The following is a 25,179-nucleotide window of genomic DNA, read 5'->3' on the forward strand; positions in this document are numbered from 1 at the left end:
AGATTTTTTCAATGTGGTTGAAATATTTAAAAATAACACAGTTTTGTTATTCTTATCTAAAGTAAGAAAGTGCATTTCTTCTGTAATGTTTTTTTAATATGCAATGCCTAGTTATCTCAGCTGATTTAAAATCTGTTCTTTCACTAATTTTTTGCATTTCTATTATTATTGTATATTCTCAAACAAGATTTTCCATTGTTTCATGTTCATTTTTACACATCTTAATAGTAAATGATGTTTATAAGGTCTGACTTACAAAAGAGGACTACATCAAAATATTAAGATTAAATTATAATTTGTTAACTCAGACTTCAATATTTCTCTAAGATTTTTTAAAAACTGAATCTGATGTTCATGAATACATCTTTAAAACATTTAATCTACACCAATAAAATTTACTTCACAAAATGTTTGTGTTATATATACTTTATACTACACCAAATACCTATTTCCATTTTTTAATCAACTTCCTGACAGAACAAATGTATAAAAGAACATAATAGTATCTTAATTTTGTTAGTATGTATAAACACAAACATCACTCAACCAGTTTAGTTTTCAAAATTTTATTGTCACATCAATAAATCTTGCAACTATCAATAACAACTATAATTTGCAAAGAAAATCAAAACTTTTAAAACTAAAGTTCAAAATTTATGATATTTGTACACCCTAATGATAAGAAGAGAGGTTCTTCTTTCAAGGTTAATTTATCCTAAAATATTCAGTGCAAATTTAATTTTGTTTGAAAACTATTTTAAGCACACATAAGTATACCCAAAAAGATGGATTCCAAATTATGGTGTGTATGTATATAGATGCATACTTTAAGGGCAAAGCAACCTGTGCTGACTATATATTTTTTTCCTGTAAATATTGTCTGACTTATTAAATGAAAATGGATTTGAGCAATTATTTAGTTGAAATACATGTTTGTTAGTTAATGTTAGGATATAACTTAATACCACCCTGATTAATATACAATATAAAAATTAAGTGATCTCACATTTATTTCACCATGTAAAGATAGAGAAAAAAGTTCCATTCTGATGACTTTTTTTGTATGTTAGTCTTCACCTAAAAAATAAAGTTGTATTCTGCAGCTCTCCCTCCTACCCTGAAAACCCTTTAAAAAATTCTAAAATGTTAAAAAAAAATCCTAGTTATTCTATTTGATGACTATACATCCAAAGAACTTTCCAATAACTATGTTAAATGATTTTAAGTATTATTGCTCATGTAAATGTATAGCTCTGCCATTCCCACTGTTAGAAATCTACAAATACATCAGTTTTTTTTTGTTGTTTTTTTGTTGTTGTTTTTTATGAGATATTTCTCCCACTATTACTATAATGTCAGAATATTATGTTTATAAATGGCAATAGCAATTTGCAACTAATAGCTGTATTTAAGTATTAGTAACACAATATTATTTATAAAGAAAAGAGATAAATCAGTTCTAACATATTGCAGAAGTTATTTTCAAGGTAAATATATAATGAAAATACTTTTTAATAGAACCCCTTTACAGAAGGAGAGAAATAGAATGATAAGATCCATGTAGTTTGCTTTAACTCGGTCAGTATTATGTGAATGATTGATTGAAACACTATTTTCATTGTATTGAAACAAAAGCTGTAACAGAATAATAATGTAGTTGTACAAAGTACAATGTGCAAATAAAAATGAATTATTATGTAGGTAGCTCTCTCGGTTAATAACCACTGATGTCAGAACTAAAAGTTATTCACATACACAATAATATAAGTTCTAATACACAAGTTACAAACCTGTAACTGCATTTAATGGGTTATGATTTGAATCTTTGTAATTAAATAATGTACACGTTTATGTAAGTTTTTATAAATGACAGATAAATAACAGGCAATTAGCAGGCAAAAAACATTTCTGTATAAGAATCCTTTAAAATATATATACAATTATGTGGGTGTATGTATATAACTTTACAGTTACTTTACATCTACAAATTAATTGCAGTTTTGAAACAAGAAAGTAAAAACAAATTGCATTTAGTGCTCAGTTCAAATTGCTTCAGAATAGACTCCAATGTATTGAAGAAAAATTGCAATTAGTTACAATTACCATACACCAGCAATCACTTATCTTTTCCTTAGAAAATGTTCACATTTCAAAATGTTTTCACACTTACATATGCATTTTGTGATGAACCAGTTACAAGATAAAGTATCTTCATATTGAAGACTTTTCTATATTGAGATTCATCCTCACTGAATGAACTTCACTGTGATATTCAAACTAATGAATAATGAAGCTACATGAATGTGCCATTTACCAAAGCAGTACTAGTTAATTTTTTATTTTCTATACTTTACACATTATCAGTAGATGAAGGAAAAATCACTTGATAATGTTACGTTAGTGCAAAGTTTCAACATAATAATGTACCATCTAGTAAGATAAATCTCATTTTGGATTTTTTGAAATTCAGATTATAGATTAATTATTAAAACAAGTAGTTGAAACTTATATACAAAATTAAGAAGGAAAGAAAAACAACCTCGATCATGTTAATAATTTACGATAAATTTTGTTTTAGTCTATTTCACTTCTGTGAATCTCTTAAAACCATAACAGGGCTAATGAAAAATCTATATTTTAACATTTGTTTTTATAACATCAATATACTGTAAAGTCAATAAGTCCTACAAAATTGTAGTTTTGAAGTTTATGTTAAACTGGCTTCCTATTAAATTTGCAATGGCACAAATCTCAGAATAATTCACCAAATAATTTGAATTGTGTTAAAAAAAAAAGTTCCTGTAGAACTAGTTTTGTTAGAATAGATCATTAGAATAATACAAGTATTCATACTAACAGACTTTCACACAAACAAACAATTTTCACATCAAAAAATAATCTCTACACTATGATTTTTCCATAATCCTTCTGCAAAAAAAAACTGCAGAAAGTATTTCTATGAGTCAATATACAATTCATTCTAGCATATGCACTGTAGTAAAACTAATGTTAAAATTGAAAATAAAAGTATCGTATTAATTAATATTTTGTGAGTTGAAACAACATATTACAAATTTTCTCTCAATAGACTGCAGTATAAACATACATTAAAACATATTAATAAACCCTCACCTTGTATTGTTAATATATTTAATGTAGACAATGGTAGTTATAATATTTTATGTGGCAAATGCAAAAGTGTAAGTCTGCAACTATGAACTGGAAGTCATTTTTACCAATCAAAACAATAAATTTGTACAACTTAGCATGCAATTTTACAAGTTTTAAGAAATTAGGATAATATGTTCGATGGTTAAGTTTTCTGCGATACATAGGATTAAGTGTGATTAAACAAAATAACCATAAATCAGTAAATGATGTACTACAATGAGTTACCATCTTTTGGCTCACATATGGCAAGATATGTATTCATATTAATGATGAGATTTAGCAGCAAAGGAGTTAAATCCACACCTAGGAATGTAAAGCAAATGAGTTCATCTACTTGCATAGCAATTAAATGCAAGAAGTAATGCCAGACTACATAATTGTAAAGTAGCTGTTGTTTTTATTAAACCTCTAAATGTTTTTTTTTAATCAAGTTTTAATGTTATTTTTCTTATATACAATAGTTAAACATTTGCCAGCATGTGTAAGATATTCTACATGTGAGAATTCTGCATCAGTTTGTTACATTGTACAGCAAATTCAAAGCAATGTTAGTAGTAGTCTAATATAGAGTATTAGCACCAGTGCACTGTACCTACTTTGTTATTTGTATAAAAATCAAGATATATACGTTAATCATAATAATTAAAAGATCAAAACTATGTTGTGTATAACTTCAGAATACTTGAATGTTTCATTCAGATATTTCAAGAAGTAAGTCATTTCCTTCTAACTTCATGCCTTTTGTAACATGCAAGGCTTTGATAGTGCCTGAAATGGGAGCCTGTACAACCATTTCCATTTTCATTGCACTCAACACAATCAAAGGTGCTCCCTTTTCAATCTTCTGGCCTTCTTCTACTGGAATATCTATGACAGTGCCTGGCATTGGGGCACCTACTGAACCTCGAACTCCCTTAGTTGCCTTGGGATGAAGCCTTGGATCCTGAAAAAATCCAGATAGCAATTAGTGACAGAGGTGTAAAAAGAAATTCTTGAAGTGTGAAGAAATTTAAATTTTCAAAATCTCAGAACTTTTTCAGATCAGCCACAAAACGAACAGCTATACAAGTCTGTTATGATAGAAAGAGCTGCAACAAGATTACAAGTTTTATATTTTAATTGTTTAGCTATTACATTTAAAAACTTTATAATAAAGGTTTTATTTAAACATCCAGAAAAACATAATTGATGCTACCATTTAAATAAGAATAACAGATGTAGTATAGAGACAGTGAAAACACATTTCTAACATGAGAAACTGAATTATCCTTGTGGATCAAAAATATAAATTAGCATTTGATGGAATATACTTTTACTTGACATCAAGATTAAATGGCTGAAGGAAGCTTAAAAAATTTATGGACTACAGTTTCAGAAAGTATTCCTTAAAATGTAAAATTTAAGGTTGTTTTATTTACATAGAAGGGAGTTGTTTCTGAGAAGTATGCTTTGAAACTATGTAATAACAATTTGAATGCCCATCACATGATAGGAAATAATGACTAATTTTTCTTATCAAAATTATATCTGTATTTTTCTCACAGCAAAGCCACATCGGGCTATCTGCCAAGCCCACCAAGGAAAATCAAACCCCAATTTTAGCATTGTAAATCCATAGACTTACTCCTGTACTAGCAAGGGGCCAAAATTATACCTAAGTAAGTGTGTTATAAAAATGTTTTCTAAAAATTAATTATAATCTAGGAAGAACATACATATAAAGAGAATGGCTATTCTATTTCTAGTGTTTCACAAAAACATATGTGCATTTAGTCATCTCATTAAGTACTAACTGATTAGCATATTTTACTTCTGTATATTTTTATGTTTAAGCATTCTTCTTGATAAATCTTTATAGACTGAAACATGTGAAAAAGTTATTCTCAAAGACATTCCCACCTGATCTGCTGTATGACCCTGCAAATTATCAACTGCAATGGTAAAGGATATTTTTTCTTTGGCTTTGTTAGCCTGGTGAGCTAAAGAAGTGATCTTTAGATTGGAAAATTTTAAGACTGAAATGTGCTTTGGTCTAAATGTGTGGATTATCACAGAGTTGTAGCTGAGAGTTCCTAATGGATAAAATTAGTTGATATTTCTTCAATGTGTCTCCTTGATAGTCACATAAACATAATGGGGAAATATCAGCCATATATGGTAAACACTATTTATAACTAACATTTTGCTTTATCAACCTGCTTCATTAAATGTATTTTAATAGTTTATATAATAATCAATCAATCTTTAACTGAATATATATTTTATCTAATATCAATGTATAGTAAAAAAAACTAAACAGTTTTCAAATTATTTAATTATTAATGCATCACATGATATACAACTTCTTGCTGATCAATGTATCTCAGAACAGCTGGTATGGATATTAACACTCATTGATAAGCAGAGAACGTTTGAACCTTCCCAAGTCATTTTCAGATACATTTCAAGTGGGTTTCTTGCCATCAAGAATTACTTGCTGACCATTCCAGTTACCTATAACAGGTCTACTCTACACAATTATTCACATCTTCAGAGGTTCCTTCAGCAGAATACTAGGAAGAACACCTAACTTATGTAAAACAAATTGTTTGGATGTTGTTTCAAAACGTTCAGTAAGAATACTGTGTGAACTTTACTTTTCTTAATTTAAGTAATGATAATGACAAAAGTATTCTGTATACTTTTTACCTATATTTTTGCTTTTTTTGATAATTTTATAACATATACATCTGCCCAGAGAGGTTTGGAAGAAGTGTGTGTGTGTGTTTTTAGTAAAGTACTGAGTTAGTTATTTCTACATCACAAACAAAGAAACATGACATGAAAATGTTCAGGTGTATGTTTTATCAGAAATGTAAATTTTTCACAAGAATTTTGGTTCTTTAATCAAGTTTTAATCACTTCTGTGAGTTCACATACTCCAAGAGATCAAGTATCCATATCAAAGTTCAATCACTATCTTGAGTTCCTTTGACTCTAACACTGAAGCAAAAAATTTAACAATTAGTTTTCCTGTAGCTTTTTGGGGTTTAAGAAATAGATTTTAGTAACTACATCAACTTACCTCAATTATCGAACTGTCCTTAATGAACACAGACCTCAGCTGACCATTCAGTTCAAAGAATACTTCTTTTTCTCCAGACTTGGTTGGGTCCTCACTTACAGCAAGTGTTTTGATGTGTAATGTTTTACCTTTTTCAATAGTAACCTGAAATTATAACAGCATCTGCAAGTTAAAAGTTTGATTTAATCATAAGTTCCAAAATACTATGTTTGTCACTTTATGTCCTCAATATTTAGGTTTGATTTCTATATGTGACATGAAAATAACTAATTCAAGAAATTCTGTTACTACATGTATAACTTGTTCAATCTTAAGGAGTTTAAAAAAATTAAATGAAAAGAAATGTAAAGTTTTCTTTACGTGTTGTATTTTTAACAACTTAATACTTAATGTAACAAAAGGTACTATATAAGGACAAGGTATTATATACAGTATAGGACCTGTATGAAAAGTAATTACACTCAAGACTTGTAATAATTTTACTCCAATGAGTTTTGAATTCTCTCAGATATACTGAGTAATAAAAATACAACTCAAAGAAATATTTTAGCACTTGTAATAATTAAAATTTACTATAACAAAACTTATGTAAACGTATTATTTTACGCTTTACATAATATCATGAATTTTTAAAGAAACTCTTGACAGTTTTCAATTCTTACTATCAACTATCTGTTTAACTCCACCTAGCTCAAGTTACAAAATCTTCTCCAAGAAGTTATTTCAAAACTATTACCATATATCAATCTGTTTAACCTAAAACAATTACTCCATAATCTTTTTATCTTTTATAGTAACTTCAAGAAATAAAGTAGATTTAGGAAGTTACTAAAAACCATAAGCTGGTTTACTTTTGACACAGGTCACCACATTTTAAATTTACTATAGTGAACTGTTTACAAGTTTATTTTATACCAAATTATAAAATAAGTTTATTAATGTGGCTGGAATGTATGTTTCCCAGTCGCAGTGAATGGGTTAAAGGTGGCTAGATGGACGAGTTACTGTTTCCAAAATGTGTATTGGAATGAAAAAATATATTGCATTAATTATTTTACTAAGCAATACACTTAGTCCACAGTTTTGGAGTTGAGTATAGAAAAAATGTATTTGTTTTCTTGACATAATAGGTCCATATGACATCAGTGCTTAATGGTTTGTTTTTTTTCAAAATTGAGTCAGTCTAAAACATTTTTCAGAAAAATATCATAAATAATTTTAACTTTAATAGATCACTTTTAAAATGATTCATACTACCAGATCACACAATCAATCTTACGAAATTTATTTACTAGTTAGAATAGCTTCAAACCAGCCTTTCAAAGGTTTAAGTATGTTTGAGCCTTTAACAAAGAAAGCAGTTCACTTAACAAACAATAAAATTATAGAAGGATAAAAATTTGTCAAATGTTTTCAATACTTTACTAAACAGAGAGAAACCAAATCTCTAAACAATGATGTCCCTTCATGACAGTTAAAATGAGTCTTTTCTGTGTATGTTTCAACATCCATAATAGTGTGGCTAGTGTTCTTTTTAAAAATGGCTTTCAAACTTCTTTAATATGGCAAGATAAAGATATTATATGTTGCCATTTATATACTGATTTTAAAACATTATTACCTAAAATAAGAGATTCAGATTACTTCTTAATACATGTAAGTTTACACCGTTTTGGAAATCTGCAGTAAAACCTCTGTGAATTTCACATAAATATATAAATATTCTAAAACAATGCAGTGAACAATATACACACAAGCTTAGAGTACATTCAGAAACTCATTTTTGAAATGTAGGCTTACTGTTAAATGATTAGTTAACTCAAAATTTCAGAATTAGTAACAAGAAGCATAAAAAAACCACTTAAAAATAGGGAATAACCTCTTAATATATTAAAGATGGAAGATTACTGTTATAGGAGATTAAACATCTTGATCAACATCTAGCAAAATCAGTTCCAAAAGCTATTTAAAAAGAATTATCAAATGAAGTTTGATTATTTCAGCAAGTTTCTAATTATAAATGTACTAAGTGCATCCAATAGTTTGAAACTTGGTATTTTATTAATATTGAATAACAATGCAAACTGACTGAAATACATATGAAATAATGTACACATGCAAGTACTCATGAGCCATGAAAACACTGAAAACATTTGCTTGTATGTTTTGAATATGCATTTCTCAGAATATTCTTACATTTTGCAAAGTTCTTTAACCCTTAAACAGTGCAAATATTGTAGATAGCAGCTCAGACGTAAAAAATTGGGAAAAACGATTTCTTAAACATAATCTTTAGCATTTTTATTATGAATTTTGAACAAAATATGAAAGAAAATGAAAAATAAAGTATAATAAAGGCTTATTTATTACAAGTTCAAATGTGTTTTAAGTGGTGTGAAAATCACGAAAACATTCTCCAATGCACAATGCTACAACATTCTTTAAACCAGGTAGTCATCATCTTACTTCTTTTCTTATTGTATTCATACATACATGACATTGTCTTTGTCCACTTTTTCTAGCTCCTGAGGATGGAATGTTTTTTAAAAAGTGCTGATAAAATGCTTCTTTTCCAACAAGTCTATCAGGAACAGTAAGGCTACATCTTATTGGGAAAGGTCTTGTCACCCTTTCATACCTTCCCAATAATTGGTAAATTACATTGTAACTAAACTGCCTCAATAATGGCTTCTTGCTAAGTTTTTTAGATACATGTTGTAAGAATTCAAAACTGAGATATCAATTAGGTTAAAAAAAGCTTCTTGTACCATTTCACACATTTACGAAGGCAATCAATTTGTCCAATTTGCATGTAACTTTTGTCAACTAGCCTTATGTTGATAATATAATCTAAAACCATATCGGGTTTGATTATTGGTTCTTTAGTTTTGTAATCATCCTTTCTACTGCATTTCATTTCATCTTTATGTACTGTACCAACCAAAGTAACAAGATGTTTATCTTTCCATTGAAGAGAAAATATTCACTTGCTTCTTGGTCTCAACATTTCCCCTCTTCTAAGAGGTGCAAATTTAGGCATGTTCTACAATTAGTTCTAACTGTTCCACAAAAACCAGTCTTATTTTCAAAAGAAAGTTGCATAATTCTGTACTTGTATAATAATTACAGTATTTAATATAAGACCTTTTCCAAGGTAGTCTTTCATTAATTGCTTGACAACTGATCCTGAAAATCCTAATCAGGGATCTTTAGGGACACCTAAATAACTTGCAGAATATATAATTTATTTATTACAACTCCTGTCTCACAATCACATAATACAAAGAACTTAATTCCAAATCTATGGAGCTTGCCTTGAATATTGCTTGAAAACAATGCAACCTTTGAAAAGGATCAAAAAATAATTACTTTTTCAAATGGAAAAAAAGATTCCTTAGCTTTATTCTTCACCACTGTAAACACTACTCAAACTTTCCATAATTGATCATTTGCATTCAGTTCTTCATTACTTGCAAAGTGTAAATATCCAAGAATCTCCCTGAATTGATCTCGAGCAATGTATTTTAGAAAAACTGGAGTTCCTAAAAGGGGATCATTTTTCCAATAATCAGTCAATATATGCTTTATTATTATTATTACATGTAGCATAAGCATCACCAGAGAAAAAAGCACACATTTTGTCATTAGTTGTATCTTCCCAATTCTCATTTTATGAAGCAGAGGGAGCGTTACTTTCACTTCTGAATTGAAGGATTTACAAAACTCATAATATTTGTTTGTCTCTTGCACATTATACTTTGATCAAATATAGCAATAAAATATTCATATTCTTTAGATTTGTCTGTAAGCCTAAATCTATCTGGGAGTCCAGTGTTTTACTATCAAAAGAGTGAATAAATGGATCAAAATCATGACACCTTACCCACTGGGAACCAATGGATTCTAATTCATTATCTGTATCACATTCAGAGATTATAAACAGTTGAATTTGATGATGAAAAATCTGAAACATTTTCTTCTTCATTAGAATAATTATCACATGCTAATACTCCAGTTTCATCTTTTGATGAAAAACGCTTTTGCTTCATTTCCTTAGCTGACACACCCTTCCTTTACTGTTCCATGACTTATATTGAGAAAATGACTCAGACACAATGCTTTGAGTGTGTACAGTCACTACAGTGTGAGGGAGTTGCCAACTAAATGTTTTTAGCCTGTATCATCATATTGATGATTGCTGCCTTTTTCTCAAAAACACAAGTTGATGATAGTTGCCATTTAGGGGTTAAAAATCAGGCTCAAGAGGATACATTCTCTGTCAAAATTGATTTTATCCATACCTTGGAATATTCACTTGTGCAATTGGAAACAAGATGATACAAAAAGCCAAGTAAAAACTTCTTTTCAAAATTAAAATTAACAAGATGAACAAGGTACTACTAAATTTATGTCAAGTTTTTATAAAAGGTAGAAAGATAACTACAACAGAAGGGCAATTCCACTCTTACAGAATTTTACAACTGTGTTCTTATATTACATTTACTTAAGTAATATTCCTAAAAAGTACAATATTGTCTTTTCATTAAAAAACCCACAAAATAAGGAATAAAGCTAATCTCATCTAAAATATATTTTACACAAAAAAAAATGTAAAAGAATCAGTCAAACATATGGGTACTTTTACAATTATGAAATCCTTACATCAAACTCCTCAGCAACTTTGGGGCCCACAAGAAAAATCCGTGTGGCTAGCAAGTTGACTGGTCCATATTCACTTTTGAAGGTAAGATAATCGTCACATACTTTAGGATACATTGCAGCACTCATGACATCCGTGTTTCTGATTTTGATGTTATGCTTTTCTGAAAGTTCAGCTTTTAACTTGTCAAAATCCAATGAAGGAAGACTCTCTCCTGGTCTGCCTTTAAGAGGTGTCAGTCCTTTCAATATCTAAAACAAAATGCTAGAAAACTTGAAATGTGATAATTTAGCTAATAAGATATTTTAGTGATTAATAACTACAATATGTAAGATATCAATGTTATGATTAAGAGGGCTCGAGATACTGGTAGTGCATCACATTATTCAACAATATTACTTAAATTCTCAAAAAGTACAAAAAACGGGGTGTTATCAACCATTTAAACAAAAATCAAAATTTACATTTACTATAGACAGACCTTCAAATAGTTTAATATAATTCAATCAAGTAAAACAATAACCACTATTTATTTTGAGAAAGGAATGAAAGGTAAATTTTATTAATAGTTCTCTTAAATGAGAAATACCACACAAATTCTCTAACCTTTTGTAATATATTAACATGTTCTGCAATAAAACACAGCCCTATGAGAAAAGTATTCCTTAATCTCCAGTTCAATAAAACAAGATTTGACAGCCATGTTTACTAAACACTTATTTTACCAAATTCTATTATTCATTACATGCCAAAAACCAAATTTATTGTAATTTCGACCTTGTTAATCAAAATCAGAAAGACCCTTGCAAGCGCTGTCTTGACTTTTCAGAATGGCCATATCTGAAAGTACTAAACTTTTATTTTGTTTCTTGGATCATGCATGCTATAATTAGTGGAACATGAACAAAATTTAAAATAGCCAGGGGGTTATGTTGTACCACATCTCACTACTAATTTATTAATTGTTATAAGGAAATTATAAGTCTTTTGTGATCGTTGAAGAATTTAAAAACTTTCATCCTTCATCATCCAGTAAAGAAAAGCATACCATTCTTGACACAGTGGCCACATTGCAGCAAGCCATCACACACTAACCTCAATACTGTGATCATCTGAAGTAAATTATATTAGAAACTCTTGATACCATGATATAGTTATCATACACTGTGTACTTGGGGGTTACCATAGTAGGCTCATATATTTTCAATGAAGTAAGTTATAGTGGAAAATCTTGACATCATGATAATAATGCTAAAGTATTGTACACTTGAAGATTACCATTGCAGGCTTAAGTATTTTTTACAGTAATTCTTATTTGTAATTTATTAGCTTATAACTAACTAATTATCTTTATTTTTCAATAATCTTAATTATTAAATAAAACATATATTCAACTAAAATACATGGTTTTTTTTAAATAATAAAACAGGCTATAGAAGATAGCCTATAGAAGATATAAAAGATGGAACAAAGGTTTGAAACAAAGATCCATCATGTACTCGAACTGGTACTGTTATTTCAATACACGTATATGGACAAATTTATGTTTCGATTTATTTTTCTTAAAGTAGAAAATCACTGATGGGACAAAATACTTACTGCAATAATTTGCACAGCTCAATGATCATTAATATTTTGTTTTTGACATTTCAAATGTTATTTTGTTGTGATGACAACTTTTGTAATCAGTAACTTCTTATGACAAGCACATAGTATTGATATAGCAATAATAAACTATTATCAGGAAAAATTAATGCTAGAAAGAAGTTTATTCATTAGAATCAATAATAAAACAAGTATTTAATTCTTTAAATAATTTTATAAATATATTAAAATACAGTTACCTTGGAGCGCAGTGGCTCTGGAAAACCACCAGGAGGTTCTCCGATATAACCCCGCATGTATTCAATGACCGAACTTGGAAAACTCAAATCTTCTGCCTTTTGTTCTACTTCTTCAGCAGTTAAGTTGTTCTGAACCATAAACTGTGCAAGGTCACCAACAACTTTGGATGAGGGAGTTACCTAATTACAAAGTTGATAAAAAAGATTGTTCATATTCTGTTCTGTCAAAAAACTGTACTGGTTATATACATTCTTTATTTCCTGTCAACAACTTTTTTTTCTTATTTTATTAACTGCCTAAATCATTCAAGTTTACTGATAATCAGGTATTACACTGAACTGACACAAAATTTGAATAAAAGTAACAAATAATGCAATCATGCAGTGGAAAAGAATTATATCAACATCCTAAAAAATGCACTTATAACTGATTAAGTCATTTAGCTAAGAAGTTGACCATAACTGCTTTTTACCTGAAGTGATTAACTATATCTTTAAACCAAAATATTATAAAATATACAAAATACATCACATAATTTAAAGCAGTACTTTATAAATAAAATATGCTTTTGAATAGAATATAACAAAAAAAAAACTGGGTTTACAAATCTATTTCTTGGATAAAATCTGTGACAATACACGATTTATTCATTTTAAACAAAAATATTCTCATGCATGCTGTAAAACATGGAATAAACAAGGTTTTTGCCCTAATGAAACAGATGAATATTCTGATAATTTTTACTAAACTTATTACACACCCCTGTTAAACCTTTTATGTTTACTTTTCTGAACTTGAAAACAAACAAACTATTTTACAGAAGATATCTAGAAATTTCCAAGCAGTTTAACTTGATAAAATTATTTTGACCTAAGTAGTCTTGTAATGCAACATTACACAGTTATAGAAATTTATGCATTTTTAAGTATTATTTTGTTGAACTGAAAGTAACTGAATAAAAGTTCTCAGGCTATTATGGAAACAGTCATGATCAAAATTAAATACCTTTGTAAACCCAAGGATTCTACACTCCAATCTTTCCAAAAATAACTAACTATTTCAATATTGCATGGTATGAATACATAAACTGAACATAATACTTATGTAAAAAAAAGAAGACCAAAATCATTTTTGTTAAACCTTTCATATTGGGTCACAGGTAAAAGGCTGTGTCATCAAAATTTTATTGAACTACAAAACACAACTTTTTGTATTGGTATGTTGAATGCAGCACTGTTTAAAATAAGATGTTTGTAATGTCAAAATACTAAGTCTATAGCTTCATACAAATTAGGAACTCAAATTACTAATATTATCAAGCTAGAATATAAAATAAAAACGTCGTATCTTTTTATTTTGCCGAGATAAGGCTTATGTACTGAATCAAACATGGTGGCCTCATTCAACTCTTTCCATTTTTGAAATGATCCATTACACACTCTGATTACAGTATATGACATGTAAATAACTAATCAATAGCTTAGAAATGTCTCCTTTGTGGTTTTCTCAGCCATTTTAATCTGTGACTAGGCTCCCACAATTTTTGAATCCAAGATTTCTTAAAATAGGTTGTGTCTTTAGTCTGTTTAAATTTCATATTTTTTAAAATCTAAATACATCCTAGTTACCTAGCTTAATAAATTATAGTGGATTTCCACAGCATCATTATAATTATATACGTTTGTTTGGTTATTCAACGGTATATATAAAACCTATTAAAAGTTTGTTTGACATCCTCCACATACAAAATTTTAAAAGGCTTAGCAACCTATGTACAGCAGCAACTGAGCTTAAACGTCACAGCAAGAAGTGATAATTGTTTACTTTTCTTCTAGATTTAGTGTTCTATATTTTAGGACAAAAAAGTTTAATAATTTATTTCTAAATAGTAATAATCTATACACATACATAACATAATAATTTAAATGTTACTGTATAATACAAAAAACTAGTCCACTAAAACACAGCCAAGACTAAAGGTCAATTTTATATTATTGAAAATATAAGTGTTATGAGACTTAAGCTATTTAGACTAGCTATTTGCATTTTAGTGTTATGATAAAAAGCATAATTTATATTTATTTCCTTTTTTTTTTTTTTAATGACAGTTACAAGGTTGGTCAACTGAAAAAGCCCACGGAGTTAGGTATAGAAAATACAAAATTTAAAGTCTTACTGAAAACAAACATTTGAAAGGTATTTAGGAGGTTTTTGAGATTATGCAAATGATATTTAAGATTTTTAGAATAAAGAATAGTTTTTTTAAATCATAACATGAAATTAAATCTTTAGTAAAAATATTTCATTAAAAACCGATTTTTTTGTACACAAAATCTTGTAATCTTTACTAAAAGTATACCAAATTTTGTAAAGATAAACAAGCTGTATCAAGTGATAGTGCAAATTCTCAAAGTATCCAACTGTGTGGATGAATTTTTGTATATTATACTAATCCAACAGAAAAAGGGTTAAGTGAGAAATTATGCAGATATTTACCCTAAATCCTTTTACATATATGCCTTAGCTAGAAATGAAAACACTTACATATATCACACTGATTTCCAACAGTCATTTTGTGCCTTTTCTATACATTGTGTTCACAAAAGTATTTTAAGTTTAATAACTGAGCATTTTAAACATCTTATACAAGTCAGAAAAATTACTTTGATAATGTCACCAAGAAGTTTGTTGGCTTCTGCATAAGTCTTCTTAATTTTCTCAAACTGGTCACCTAACCCTAGACTAAAGGCTTGAAACTGCAAGTTGGTATACTGGCCACCTGGAATTTCATTTTCATAGACATCGGCATTGCCACTTTTCATGGTGAGTGCACATTCAAATGGAGCATATAAGGTGCGTGTTTGCTCCCAGAAAGCTGAGTACTTGCTAACCGTTTGGAGGTCAATGTCTAGAAAAAAAGTCAGATACACATGATTAACAAAAACCACTACAAATTAATGACAATTTTCCTGAAAAGTGAAAGAATGTGTTCTGCAAGAAAAAAAATTTACCCAAGGGGATTTACATTGTACAGAATGAATGCTTGTAGGCCTACTGCTTGTAACTTGTATAACAAAAAGTAGTGACAACTACTTGTTTCTTAAGTAAGTTGCACTTAAGAATTAAACTATTTGATGCCCTTTTTGAAAAGCTACATGCAAGAACCACAAGCCTATTCAACAACTTTCATATCTTCAGGCACACAGCATCAGTGGGAGACTAAATAAGTATGATAAAACAATGAAACTATCAACAATGTATGTGACTAGAAAAACAAATTTGATTTCAGAAAATTGCAAATTATGTGATTTTAACAGTAGATGCTACTCAAAATTTATTATAGAAGAACATATCATCAGTAATTATTAAAACACAGATGAAAGACTAATAGGTGTTGCAACATACCAAATTAATGCTATAAAAATTATCTAAGGCAATCAGAAAAAATTACACAACTCTCATGAAATATTTTTGAAAAATAAAACTAGTGGATTAAATTCTTCAAAATTTCACAAGATCATTCCTAAAAGTATGAAGTTTCAGAAGAACAGTTGACTTTTTGTTTTTCTTCTATTTCAAATAAAAATTTATTTCATGCAGTGAGTTGCACTCAAACTGAACAGTTCCCACACAAAACGATTTTTATATGAAGTATAAAAAATACTTTCTCTTAGTTTGACATTTCATTTCCATAATCTCTACAACCTCATAAATGAGTATCAAGTTTTCTTAAGGCGAATGTTTGTATTTTATTTTCTATTTTCTAGAACTGCTACATTTCTATATGTTATCAACAACATATAGTGCATTGAAATGTTGCAAATTAACACACAAGAATATGTATGTACCTTTCAAGTCTTCTCAGATATTCATTAAGACAATCATATTTTTTCACATATGCATAATTTCTCACCTTTTCCCTTATAGTTTATTTTCAATTTTCGTTTCAAATTCTGTGTCTTATTCATGCCAATATGTCAACTGATGCCAGCAGGTTTTCATAAATTCATTTCAAGACTCCCCTCAGAGAAGCATTGCCAAAACAAGATGGCACTTACACATACAATCTTGTTTACAAAACTTTCACAATCCAAGCAACAAGTTAAACATGTATATATATCATGAAACTATTCAAATATGATTTTTAAAACTTAGATAATACATGATTACCTAAAATATAAAACTTGGACCTAAATACAGTTTAACTGTTTCTCTAACTATAGCATATTTAGTCAACAAACTATCATAAACAGACAACAACACTAATGACAGTTAGATTAACTTCAATCCAAAACTGAGAGACAATTTGTGGAGCATGATATAAGCTGAGCTCTTTTTAACAATTATATAGACTTGTGTCAACTAACTACATGTACATTGTAGATCTCAAAGCAAAGTATGGAAGTTGGGCATGGTTGGAAAATTTATTTTTCTTTCCAAGTGAACATAGTTGTGAAACATTGTATCATATATGAAAAATGGCACACAGATGTATACTGTTGTCTACGCATTTTATATACATTGAAAACGTGTGTTTACATGCAGCGTCTGCTAAAATGAAGATTTTTCACAGTATGTGGATCACATGACATGAAAACTACAGTTTGATTTTTATGTTACCTAAGTGTTAACTCCTTTTTTATCAAAAGGAATGTTAAAAAATAAACATACATTATATTGTTTTTTTTCTTTATACACAGATTGTAAAACTATTTAATTAAATTCTGAACGTAACTCATTAACACATATGTAGAAATGAATTTAATAACTGTGTCATTCCAAAAGGGTTAAACTTACAACAACAATTCATAATACCAAATAACTGTCCATGGCTATTTATGGGCTTCCAAGTTACTTTAAGTATCATGTGCTATAGCGATAGATTTTAAATAGAGCAGTATATAGGTATTGTACTGCTCTACCCAGACACTGGACAGTCAACTAACAGTTCTTATGAATTAGGCCATCTCTACACACAGCTTCTGTATAATACATGATGAACAAGGGTAAAAACGAGGTCATGAATAAGTCAATAAAACTACATTGTAGACACATTTGGTAAAAATGAAGATTATTTCAATGTTCTGATAATTCAATTTATTCTCAAATTACATCTTCTTGCAAAATTGACAGACACCGACTACGGAAACTGTCTACATTGGGTGTACTTTACTTAATCCACCGGAAAAGCCAAGTAGCTACCAAACAATAGAAAAGATTTCCTAGATGATTATCCTCATATTCAATTAAAAGCTAACAAGTTTTTGTTAAGATCAGGTTAGAATATTTCTTTTTTGTAATTACGAAGTTATACGTCTCTTTTTGGTAGCTAAACATATAATAAAGCCAAATATTACTTTTTCTCACAAGGAGTCTGCATTTGCCTAAATTCCCATCAAATTAAAATGCACAGCTCAGGCAGACTTATCACACCTACAGAAACAAAAACATTTTTAAAGGAAATTCCCACACACGTGCTAGGTTGGAAAAAATAAAAAGTATAACAGCAATTCTAAAGCAGATCTGCTTCCAATTGGATTTTAGTTCCTCTTTGATTGAATATGAGAATATAACTAAAGATAAGCAGCTCTTTTTTCATAAGAATAACCTATAAATCATGAGTAAAAACTAAGTGCCCAGCTTCTGTTACACACTTCCAAGGTAGGGATAAAATGTTGATGAAATTAAGAACAACTTATACCAGTTTTAAACATCAAAGAGCTTAAGCAGAATTCAAAAGTTTCTGTCCTTTACACAGTTCCAAATTATAAATAAAGTTTTACATGCTTTCTTACTTCATTTTAAGTCACAAGTACATAATTTTCAACTGTCAAGACTCACTGGTATCCAAGTCTGATCCCTGTAAACTGGCAACAATAGCACCCATACTTGGCTGAGAAGTCATGCCCGACATGGAATCTACAGCTACGTCTACAATATCAGCTCCAGATTCACTACAAGCTAACATGGATGCAACACCAGCTCCAGCAGTGTCGTGAGTGTGAATGTGGATCAGAATGTCTGGATGACGATCTCTGAGAGCTGAAACTAGCAACTTTGCTGCTCTGGGTTTCAGTAGACCAGCCATATCCTAAAACATTTGTTGTATAAATGATCTTAATAATAAGCGATTCAAAAGGTGAAAACTAGTTCCACATTATTATAATTGTACTTCTTATATATTGTATACAATATGCAAAAAGATGTTACTTCAAATTCTCACACATGGATATTATTAATACTTTTTCAGTGTTGCTTTGAAATAATCTATTTACTGAAAATAAGTGTTCAGTATGGAAACATCTTATTCATCTAGTCAAGATTAACCAACTTGAAATAGGTATGAATAGAACAAGTTAGTGATCACTGAGACTTTTTTTAATTTCATGCAAAGCTGCACGAGGGCAATCTGCACTAGCCATCCCTAATTTAGCACAATAAGGCCAGAGGGAAGTCATCACCGCCTACTGCCAACTCCTGGGCTATTCTTTTACCAATGAATAGAGGAATTGACCATCACATTATAATGCCCCTGCAGCTAAAAGGATGAGCATGTTTGGTGTGACAAGGATTTGAACCCGTGACTCTCAGATTACAAGTCGAACACCTTAACCACTTGGCCAAGCCAAGCCTGTATATTAGAAATTTATGTTTCTCAGTGATTGCTGTTCAGTGTTTGTCATTTGTTAGTTAATGTCTCTTCCTGGAATGTTAATATTTGGTACTTCATCTAAGAACAGAAGGTCTAGAAATAAACACCAACCCTATTCAGATTATATAGATAAATAATCATTATTTCTATATAATTCAGGTTACATAAGCATATAACAAAATGTACAGAGAAGTGACTGGATGGTACATCCAGGCTGTTCCATCCATTAAATTAAAAGGTATAAAAAAAAGAAAAAAACCTAAAGCCAGTTCTTATTTAAAATTTTATCAACAATCTCTTCAACTCCCTTATATTTAATGCATCTACCATATCTAAATGCAAACCATTTTGAAAGTTAACTACCATGTTAGTGTTATTTTTCTATCTCAAAGGTAACTATTACATTGCTATAATTCATATTTGTTTCCTGGTACTACCATCATGAAACAAGCTAATGCACAAATGTTATCCATTCCTTTAATAACCTTGAGCATCTCACACACAAATTACATAAATCTTAATCTGTCCTTATAAGACAACCTTTTCATCCAGAATATCCCAAAACTGAACACAGTACTCAAAATATGGGCTAACTCAGTGACATTTATAATAAAACTCCAAGTAGTTTCTAAAATATGTGTCAAGACAAATTGCTAGGGGTGTCATTAGAATTTGAAACAAAGAATAATTAGAAAACAAAAAGCATGTGGCAGTAAAGTATTCTGCAAAAAAAAGTTGGCTGGGAAAAAAGGAAACCACTGCTATATCCTCCTTAGACTTTCATCAGTATTTCTGTAGACATAATGATGAACCTGTTTGGATGGCACAAGAAACTGGTGTACCAGAACACTAAGGTTTTATTCTTGTGTAACACTGTTAAGGTTATCTCCATCAAAAATATAACTAAAATGAGGAGCAAAGTAAACTGTCATGCATAATAAGTATATTGTATTACTGATTGTTTTTTTAATACATTTATAAAACAATTCTGTAGCAGTATTTTATGGCAAGAATGCTACATCTCCATGCAAAAATTATAAAAGCTACTAAATAACAGTAAAATTATACATAGATAAACAAAATCTACACCAAAATTTGTCTTCCACAACTAATAATGTTCTCTGGCATGGATCCAGCTTGTCTGATTAAAGTGATAGATTGATATTGCAGTGTTTCACCAGTCATAACAGGGAATTTATTATCCAATACAGGAAACATTTTCATATTTAAAAGGAGTGAGAGAGCACACAGACAAAATATATTTTGTATTTCTCAATTTATAAAATTCAAGAAAGGTAATTATATTTACAATTAATTGTATATATAATAGTTTCAGATGCAGATTATTCTTGAAGTTTCTAGTCACAATATTATTCTAAGTTACCTTATCCATTTTCTCTAACTAATTAACAGTTGATTCAATCAGTTATAAAATGCTTTGAGAGCTATGCAAATCCTGAGGGTACAATAACTTACTATAAAGACAAACAATATTAGCTGTAAAGCTCTGCAGGTGCTTAGATTAATATCACAACAAGTTAGCATTTGGGCTTCACATTTGTCATATTAATAAAATCTTACTAGGTTTAATGCATCACACAAGCTACTGTGATAGAAACCTGCATCTCAGCACCTTAACTCATGTATCTTTTCAATGATGTGTTACATGGAATTGCTAAGGTCACAAGTGGTCTATTATTTTATTGTGAAGCTGCACTAACAAGTAATGCAAACATATTTATAGACCAATACTAGTAACAATAATACTAAGAACAAACAATATCCCACACAACTGTGCATTTTGTTATCAAATAAAAACAATTCAGGAAAAGCACGGTTGGCATGAATATAACAATTTGAGTACATATCTTAAGAACTGAAAGAACTATACTCACCTTAATACACAGCACATGAGTACCAGCCTTTACCAACTCCTCAGATAATTTCAAGTAATAATTGAGATCATATTTTGTTCTTGATGGATTAGAAACATCACCAGTGTAAGAAATTGCTGCTTCCACAACTCCACCTGAAATACAATTATTTAATGGAAATCTGTTTTTCAATATCCTTTACATCATAAAAATAAAGTTTTGAAAAATAATTAACAAATTACCACACAGAGTGGACTAAAGTTGCTGATTACATGCAGTGGATTAAGCTTTTACTGTAGTCAGACCCACTCACATATGCACGTTGATGAAAGTGCTACTAGATAAACAGTTATTTTATAAGTATATAAGACAGTTCTGCCTATACTAGCACATTTATAGCAGTGCTACTTGGTAAGCAGTTATTTTGTGCTTATCTTAGTCATATCCATTCATATGAGCACATTTAGAGCAGTGCTACTTGGTAAGCAGTTATTTTGTGCTTATCTTAGTCATATCCATTCATACTAGCACATTTAGAGCAGTGCTACTTGGTAAGCAGTTATTTTGTGCTTATCTTAGTCATATCCATTCATACGAGCACATTTAGAGCAGTGCTACTTGGTAAGCAGTTATTTTGTGCTTATCTTAGTCATATCCATTCATACTAGCACATTTAGAGCAGTGCTACTTGGTAAGCAGTTATTTTGTGCTTATCTTAGTCATATCCATTCATACTAATCTACTTGTATCAGTTCCAATTGGTAACTAGTTACAATGCACTTATTCTAACGTGATGATAACAGCAATACAGTAATACACTCAATACAGTAATATTGTATTTATTCTCTTTCAATAATATACAATGGTACTATTACAGTATTTCACAGTAGCATTTCTAAACTTTATGAAAAAATATTAAAATCTTTTGATTCAGTGGTTTAAATAATAGAAGCATGTCTAACTTTCTCAATTTTACTCAAAAGAGAAACTGAAAGGCTGACTACAAACTTTCAGATTATACTTCTGGCATGTGTGTGTTCACAACCATGCTTACATGTGTGAGAACTCAAATGTAAATCTAAAACTCAGACATCACAACAAACTGTAACAAAACATCTGTATGCACCAATAACAATGATTATTAAATAGTTACCTTTCACATATTGTATACAATCTCTTAGATCTATATTTCATTAATACCAATGAGTGTTTCATGAAAATGTCAGAAAATTAAAATATTAAGTCATATTTTCTTTTTCTAATGTTGTGCCATGTCATAACTGTTATTCAATTAATATTTCAACTCTCAAGACAAATTGCAGCTTGTAATGAATAGCAGTTTTATCTAAAGGTTACTGCTCTCAACACAGTCAACTTAATGGGCATATTTACAAAGAGATTCTTTGACACCTTTAAGAAACTTTGAAATAATTACGTGTTTAAGTAACTCAACATTATTGAAAACAGCGTAAAGCAGTTTGTTTGGTGTCGTACTATTTATAGTGAACAAGTTGAAAAACATTTAATGTAAACAATAAAAACATTTTCACTATTAGTAGTTTTCAAAATCATGTTGACAACATGCAGCATAAGCCAAATAAAGCTTGAGGTATAATTAGGTTATATAAATTTTATAAATTGAAACAATTTGCTCAAAAGTGTATTACTAATTATATGAATTGTACTTATGAATGCTTGAAATGCTAGTTATGTATCACAAGAATCCAAAACAAACATTTTTATTATTATTTATATCCAGTGTTGATAGCAGATTACTTATACAGATGTTAGAATTAGAGATCATTTGTTTAAAATCAGATAAACTAACAAAAAATACATTTAATGTACTTGTCATCTTAATTCCAAGTGTACTTAATTATCCAATAATCAATTTAATTATTCAACCTTTCTGACAAGATTTGAATGACTAACTTGAAAACAGCAGTTCATTATCTTAAAGAATCTTGATAATGGAATGTAACTTACTCCAAGTTCCAATGTATCAATATGCTATATAAAACACAGGGAAATACTTCCAAAAGTTCTACGGCAAGATTAAAAAGTTTTTCCTACCAGCCTTTCCTGCTGCTTCCATGCCCAGAAGCAAGTTTGGAAGGTAGTTTAAAGAATCAAACACACGGAAAATGTCCATCCCGCACTGTTTGGCTAGTTCACAAAACCTGATGAACAAATGTTTAGAAAAATTAACTAAACTTCCTGTTTTACTTATGATGCACAGCCCTACAAGTGATAAGTTTAAATATAAAAACCATAAGTGGATTGAAAGTTTATTCCTAAATGTTTTTTGTCCCCAAACAGTAATGAAGCTTTCATGTTAGTGGAAGCCTAAACTGCCTATGTACAAAAATACCTGGTATTTATATAACATGAAATAGTGCTACCATTTACTACATTCAATTTTTTTTATATAAATAATACAGATAAAAAAACCAAAAAACACACTAACTGAAATTAGATGTTTAACTCCATTATTATTGTATATTGTTCACAACAGAACTTACTTGAAGACAACATTATCAGGATAAGATGTGTATCCCACAGCATTAGCACCACGAAGCAACATTTGAAATGGTATATTTGGTATAAGTTCACGCATCCTTTCCAGCCTTTCCCATGGACACTCATGGAGAAATCTCATGGCTACATCAAATGTTGCTCCTTTGAAATAAGGAAAAGTGTTACTAACATTTATATTATTTTCTATACTGAAACCTTGTAAAATTCCAGTAGAACTTCATGTTTAAGAAAACACTAAATATAACACTTTTTTTTTCATTTATTAATTTCTCCAACTTGTTTTGTTACTTCAAATGTCACTCTTAATGATATAATTTTGCTAAGAATCTCTAATAAAAACATAAATACCAATTTTCAACTAAACATAAATAACCTAAATTCATATTTTTAAAATTTACAAGCATACAATACACTCATTTATAAATTAAGTAGGTTAAAAACTCTCAAAATAAAAAACTAAATACTTTCCTCTTCTATTATAGAAATGCAATTTATTCTATAATTTCATACTCTTAATTTGTGTTTCCTATTAGTTTTATTATCTATTTTTAAGGTCTTGCAATTACTAATGACTTTAAAAAACAAGTTGCTCTGTTTTCTTTCTACTATCTATTTAAAGTTGTACCAAAATATATTTTTACAAATTTTTTTAAAAATCTTTTATGTTTTACATTAAATGGCCAAAACAGAAAAAACAAAAATACAATTCTTTTACAATTTTAAATACTTAAAATACATTCACTAAAATGTTTGCAGCCTGACAAGCTAATTCAGTAAGACTTTTACAACAAATGTCAACCTTCAAAACTGACCATTTCTTTCACCTGTTTTAACAATAAATATAATTTGTGTGGTTTTAACAACCAACCTCCCCAGTTCTCCAAGCTGTAGAAGTTCGTGAAGTTGTGTGCCACAAAAGGCGAGATCTTCAGTATATCATGAGTGCGTACCCGTGTTGCAAGTAACGACTGATGAGCATCTCTAAAAGTAGTATCCATGAGTAGAGTACCTTTATGATTTCTAATAGCTTTGGCAAAACTAGCAGGGCCTTCTTTAACAAGAATCTCTCTCCACCCAAGAGGAGGCTTCACACCTTTCACAAAATTTTAAAATATAAAAACATACCAAGATTGTCAACATAAACAAAAGTAAAAATGTGTGAAAGTATAAAAAAGGACTTTACAATTTTGTTGCAAGCACTTTGACAGTACAAAATTTCAAATAAAAATCAATATTAAACACACATTATAAGAACACATTACAGGCTAGGTTATAGACTGAACACAGCTGATTTTCGGTAGTTACAAATAAAGTAAATGGTAACATCTTGAATCTCATCAAGAGTAAGAAGTATAATATTAAACAAAGAAAAGTT

General features: G+C 29.5%; 1 protein-coding gene across 3 annotated transcripts in view; it reads right to left on the reverse strand.

Annotated features, from left to right (window-relative positions):
* Positions 1-550: 550 nt before the first annotated feature.
* Positions 551-25,179, reverse strand: part of PCB (Pyruvate carboxylase) — a 119,273-nt gene continuing 94,644 nt past the window's right edge. For all 3 annotated transcript variants that reach the window (XM_076503535.1, XM_076503536.1, XM_076503537.1), the window contains 10 exons: positions 24,673-24,897; positions 23,789-23,945; positions 23,340-23,446; positions 21,288-21,421; positions 18,582-18,831; positions 15,404-15,648; positions 12,740-12,919; positions 10,898-11,146; positions 6,236-6,379; positions 551-4,114 (listed from right to left, as the gene is read on the reverse strand). In XM_076503535.1, the coding sequence (XP_076359650.1) occupies positions 3,863-4,114; positions 6,236-6,379; positions 10,898-11,146; positions 12,740-12,919; positions 15,404-15,648; positions 18,582-18,831; positions 21,288-21,421; positions 23,340-23,446; positions 23,789-23,945; positions 24,673-24,897 (1,943 nt within the window). In that variant the 3' untranslated portion in view covers positions 551-3,862. The remainder of the gene's footprint in view (positions 4,115-6,235; positions 6,380-10,897; positions 11,147-12,739; positions 12,920-15,403; positions 15,649-18,581; positions 18,832-21,287; positions 21,422-23,339; positions 23,447-23,788; positions 23,946-24,672; positions 24,898-25,179) is intronic.

This window comes from Tachypleus tridentatus, chromosome 6, assembly GCF_004210375.1.
Source record: "Tachypleus tridentatus isolate NWPU-2018 chromosome 6, ASM421037v1, whole genome shotgun sequence".
NCBI lineage: Eukaryota > Metazoa > Arthropoda > Merostomata > Xiphosura > Limulidae > Tachypleus > Tachypleus tridentatus.